This window comes from Dunckerocampus dactyliophorus, chromosome 4 (genome assembly GCF_027744805.1).
Source record: "Dunckerocampus dactyliophorus isolate RoL2022-P2 chromosome 4, RoL_Ddac_1.1, whole genome shotgun sequence".
NCBI lineage: Eukaryota > Metazoa > Chordata > Actinopteri > Syngnathiformes > Syngnathidae > Dunckerocampus > Dunckerocampus dactyliophorus.
The window spans coordinates 11,629,218-11,635,217 of NC_072822.1; the positions used below are offsets into that span (position 1 = coordinate 11,629,218).

At 37.2% G+C, this 6,000-nt stretch overlaps 1 protein-coding gene across 1 annotated transcript; it reads left to right on the top strand.

Moving 5' to 3' along the window:
- Window positions 1-4,685: 4,685 nt before the first annotated feature.
- Window positions 4,686-5,788, top strand: nkx3-1 (NK3 homeobox 1). Its single transcript, XM_054772883.1, has 2 exons — window positions 4,686-4,925; window positions 5,029-5,788. The coding sequence occupies exons 1-2, from the start codon at window positions 4,775-4,777 to the stop codon at window positions 5,412-5,414; spliced, it is 537 nt and encodes a 178-aa protein (XP_054628858.1). The 5' UTR covers window positions 4,686-4,774; the 3' UTR covers window positions 5,415-5,788.
- Window positions 5,789-6,000: the final 212 nt, after the last annotated feature.

Here is a 6,000-nt window from a genome sequence, read left to right on the forward strand (position 1 = left end):
GACAAAGACTTGGCAGGAAAACAACAGAAGATTAATGACAAAACAAGTCAAAGAAAACACGGCGAGCACATATTGTGGAAAATAAACAGCTTCCGAGTGAAAGGTCACAGGTGGTGGTATGTCACTCCACATGTTCAGTGCAGTTGAAAACATTTTCGGTGATGTACGCTTCAAATGCACTGAAACTAATGTGCCTGAAATGAGAGATGAAAATTCAGCTTCCCTGCAGACAAAGAAGTCAAGGTGAAAGCTATCCTATCAACGATCTTAATGCCGTGTTGACGAGACAACAGAAGAAGCCGGGGAAGAGCCTTTTTACATTTTTGAAAAGCGGATGCTTTTAGAATCGTTCACATCCTGTTGTACCGTTACTAAATACTCGGGACAGGATGTAAAAGTGTGATTAGGGTGTATACACAACAACGTGAGAGAACTCACACGTGTTTAAGTACGGTTATTGCTGACCTTATAAGACGAAGGTCACTATCACGGTAGCTGTTTGCATAGCACTCTCTTCTTTTGTCCAGTTTTGACATCAAAAAGAGATTTCAAAAAATGCTTTAATTGCTGCTTTAACTTTATTTTCATAGAATTAAAGCTTTGTGCTCATACATAACTTGGTTTTGTAATATAATAATAATACAACGTATAATATTTAGGCCTTTTCTCATCATATTATGACTTTATTCTCAGTATTAGTAAAGTATTGTGACATTTTCTCATAATATTAGGAGTCTTTTCTCAAATTACGACTAAAGTCTTGTAAAAGTACAACTTTATTCTCATAAATGACGAGGGGTGAAACGATTCATTGAATGACGATTCGATTCGTGTCATGATTCATGGCTGCCGATACGATTCAGGGACGACATTGGTTCATTTAGAGCGATACGAACCGAAACGATTCAGTAACTTTTTAGCCAAAAATTCAGCCAGTGTGACTGTGAGATAAATACCTGGATACTGGACTGTGCAGGTGAAGTTTCCCAGATTTCCCAGAATCAGGTATAAATTAGTTATGGATATAAACAAACAAGTAAACAACTATTAAGTGCATTCACATTTTATTTGAGTAAAGTGCAACCAACGCTTTAGGTTGAATTGAAAGGAGGTTAACCTTTTCTGCTCTCATTTTCAATATTCAATACATTTAAAAGTACGGTAAGTGCAACCGATATTTCAACAGTACCTGCTACTTCTGCTTTTGTTTTTCAACATAAAAATAATCCAATATTAATATCAAAATAAAGTGCAACCAACATCTCTTCAGGTTGAATGAACAGTAGTTTACCTGCTACTTGCTACTGCAAGAGGTGCTGATGGTCAGCGTTGCGTGAAATCCAAAATTGCCTTAGTAGGTGGTTGGAGAGATTTGTCTTGTTGCTGTGGTATTTTACTTGACCTTTACATACTGTATCCTACAAACAGTGAGCGACTTATTTAGAACATCTCCGTCTTTGCAAAAGCCAAAGTGTTTCCACACGCTGGACCGCAATGGTGGCTTAATTATTTCTCATTCGCCGGCTCATCCTCTGCCATCCGCCATGCTATGTGTTGTTGTCTGCTGCCGCGAGGCTATGACGTCACAGACAGGCAGACTGAATCGAGTAACGTTTAACATCTTTATCATTAAAAGTGCTAAAAAACAAACCCCACACATCCATACAAAGCCTCCCGTGCTTAAATCCAATGCTTTATTTCCGCGTATCGATGCAATCGATGACCTTTTAAACGATGTTAGATCCCTATATGTCGTCCAGAATGGCAACTTGCCTAACGCAGATCAATGTAGTTGAATCACACGAGCATAAATCGTCACACCCCTACAAATTACAATGTAATTTTCATAATATTTACTTTTTTCTCATATTACGACTTTATTCTCATAAAATTCGAACTTTTTCTCCAATGTATCACAACTTTGTCCACTAATGTACACCTTTATTCTTGGAACACTACAGCTTTTCCTCATCCTACGTATTAAGACTTATACTGTCATTTTATTCCCATAAATTATGACTTTAGTCTCGTCGTGTTTGGACGTTTTCTGTTATTGCTATGACTTTATTCTCGTAACAACTTTTCTTCCTCATATTACAAATGCATTCTTGTGACATTTAGACATTGTTTTCATAATGTTTCAGCTTTTTCAAATATGGCAACTCTACTCTCATAAGTATTTATTCTCATAAAATTCCAGCTTTTTTAAATGTGATTTTATCATCAGAATATTACAACTTGAGTCTCGCAATATTTCAACTGTATTCTCATAAATGATAACTTTAATGCATTTAATTTCTTAAAATGTAGACGTTTCTCACATCACTAGGACTTTATTCTCATCGCAATACAACTTTTCTTTTGACTTGCTCATAATATTAAGACTTTATTGCCATAATATTATATGATATTTAATATTTTACATTAACACAAGTATTATTGCAAATGTATTCTCATAATGTTACGACTTAAGTCATCTTTCTTGTCATAAATTCAATCTTAGTTGTGATCATACACTTTTCTCATATTTTTTATGCATATGACTTTATTCTTGCATTATTTAGAAGAATGTCAACATTTTTTTAGCTAATATAAAATTCAAGAAAGAAGATGTTCCCGCAACAAAAGGATTACATACTGTTATCACTACTACAGTACTTCTATTTTGTGTAACGATAGCCATTGTGACATGATGCGACTACACTGTGTGGCTGATACAGCGATGCTGCAAGAGGCGGTAAGGACCAGCAGGGGCAGGGGTGCAAAATGTCCTGTTCATCACCCCTGAAATTTACGCTTGTTCCAAATGACACCTGAACTCCCAGAGGAACACTGACACTGCTAGTAAAAGTATCATTCTTGGGGCAAGAACAACAACTAAACAATGACTGTGTCCGTCCAGGAGCCGGCCTAAATGTGCCGAACTCATTAGTGCAGTGCAGTGGATGTGACCACCCACTCTGACCCCAGGTGCCCTGCTCGCACGCCCGCAGTGAGAGATGCTGAGCTGAGGGCTGTATGGATGAAGGAAGGCATGAGCCCATCCTAAAAAATGTTGATTTCGCTCTGGAAAGCCACATTCTTTTGCCCCAAGTCTTCATTTTATCCATTTTAACTATTTTATATTCCTCAAGTCATTTCCTATTTTTCTGGATAACTTTCTTGATGTGTGCCTTTGGGGGCACTTGAAGGCCACGGTGAAGACACAAGACATAAATCATCTCAAGGAACGGCTCACCAGCATAACCTCAACTGTGATAATGCAAGTTACAGTGGAAAACACGTGTTCATATGTCTTTTCGAAACAATGAGAATCATATGGAGCACATTACATAAATAAAAATGTAACACCCTGTACAGTATATATTACATCAGCGGTTCTCAGCTTGCGGGTTGGGACCCAAAAGTGGGTCGCAGATCCATTCTGCAGGGTCGCAGACAGCAAGTAAAAAATGACATTAAAATGTGTGATATACAGTACAACCAATGTTTGAGATGTCTGAGTTGGGTTTTTTTTCATTTTAAACATCAAATGAAGCAATGTTTTAGTCATCTTCCTGCATGGTATATAGTCATTGCACAGTTATAAGTGAAATATGTGATTTTGTCATCTTATTTAAATTTTATTTTATGCATTATTTGTACGCATGCAGTTATGTTCCTGACAAAATGCCTGAATGAATTCCTCTGAAATGCACGTCGGATATGTCGGATGTGTGTCCTAATGTTTCAAAAGATGACATTGGCGTTTCAAAAAAACAAACGCATTTGCTTGGTTTGCCTTAAATATTAAAGTATGAATAAATAAAATAAATACATAAATGAAAACATAAATAATAAAATTTGGAAAAAAAAGACTGTAAAAAAAGTGTAAAAAAATAATTACAAAACTAAATAAAAATGACAAATAAAAGTGGACAATATAATAAAAAATAAATTAAAATGACTTGAATAAAAGTGGGTCGCAACTAAATTACCATTGAAAAATGTGGGTCCCAAGTTAAGACCAGTTAAGACCCCTGCATTAAATTGTGCATACATATATATATACAGTATATATATATATATATATGTACTTCTGTGAAGTACACCTTCTTCACAGAAGTACAGATGACGTCTCAAAAAGCCTTTCCCTCGATGGACAACTCCTGTACGACTGAGAGCCTACACAGACATATATGTATATATACGTATATATATATATATAAATATATATATATACAGACAGACAAAAAATTGTATTATGTATTATAATTATTTATTTATTTATTTATTATTTAAAGTAATTTCCTGATATACAAAAGCAAATATATATGTGAAAGTTAAGTGAAGGCATGAGTACATAGTCATTTGCATCCCGCCTCCTTAACGAATTCAAATTAACATCATTAAAAGAAAAACTAGTTAATTTTCATTTTCAATATTTTTTTAAATGTTTTAAAATATTTTTAGACATATGTAGATATGACTTTATTGTTTTTTTTTCTAAAAAAATGTATGCTTACTATTTTATTTTTTGTTCTCTTACTATTGTTTTATTTTCATACTTTTGTCAACTAAAACAACTGAAGTGAAAGTCACTGAAGGGGTGAGTACACGGTCAGCTGTGTCCCACCTCCTCCTTCTCAAACCCGCCCCTGTAGTTGTATAAAATGCCAGCGTGTGTGCGTGTGTGTGTGTGTGTGTGTGGGTGGGCATGTGTGAAGAACACGTTGCTGCTAATAGCCTGTGACACTGAGGAGGCCTCTCACTCATTGCAACACTGGATGGTAATATGTCGGATCCGGTCAAACCTCGGACATCCTTCCTGATAGAGGACATCCTCTCCATGAAAGACAATGCTGGAAAATGCTGTCCACAGACGACGGACAAATGGGAAGAAGAAGCCAAAAAGTTATCAGAGTCAACGTTTGTAAAGCAGACAGGTCAGCTTAACTTTGTTTGCTATTTTTTTTAAGTAAACCTTCTCATGCTCAAGATGTTGTTTCCTTATAATGATGACGCCTGGTCCTATCTCTCACATCTCAGCTGCATCACTGGACAAAACCTGTCCCAGCACGTCCGAGTCCGACGGCTTCCCATCAACAGGAAAACCCAAACGCTCCCGAGCGGCGTTCACACACGTCCAAGTGCTGGAACTGGAGAAGAAATTCAACCACCAGAAGTACCTGTCGGCCCCAGAGAGAGCCCTCCTGGCCAGCCGGTTAAGACTGACCGAGACACAGGTGAAGATCTGGTTTCAGAACCGCAGGTACAAAACAAAGAGAAAGCAGCAAGCGTCTGAGTTCTGGAAAGACACGTACAAAGTAAATGGACTGGACCCGACAGCGCTCATCAGTACTTTCTGCAGGGCGTACCAGTGCAAACCATACTTGTGGGACTATGGGGGGCCCTGGAGACCTGTGATGTGGTGAAAATTACTTGAAGATCATCTAATAAAATGTTGACGAGGAAACATGCTATGCCACTGTGCTGTTTGATTGCGTCACAGTAGTCTGTATATTTCATATTTTGGTCCATGATGTGTTCGCATAAGTCCTTCCGTTGCAGAAAGTTAACATTAAATCACTTAATAACCATTGATGGATTACTATTATTTGAGAATAAATACCCTTTATGTGAACATTAAGACTATATTGGCAATGTGCTACACCACAGGTTCTCAAACTGTGGTACGAGTACCACTGGTGTACAGAGTCTCAATATAGTGGTACTCATATTAGAGACATACAAATCTGAAATAATTGTATAACACACATTTATTGACTAAAGTTTTGCTGAAAAAATGGCCTTTGTTGAAGTATTCCTGTTTAATTGACCTCATACGCCACAAGCCTGCGAGGACAATCCACATATTGGGAAGGTAAACCGCAATGATGATACTTGCCAAGCAAAATATTGTCGGGGTGATACATGGAGGTCTAGAACAATGGTTCTCCAAACTTTGTACATCAACTTCACTCACTATGAATTTCATTAGGTACACCAGGCAGCAGAATC

Excerpts from the sequence above, each read along its gene's own strand:
- nkx3-1 (XM_054772883.1), top strand. The coding sequence starts at position 4,775 with ATGTCGGATCCGGTCAAACCTCGGACATCCTTCCTGATAGAGGACATC. Across the intron at positions 4,926-5,028 it reads AACGTTTGTAAAGCAGACAG|CTGCATCACTGGACAAAACC; the intron begins GTCAGCTTAACT and ends CTCACATCTCAG.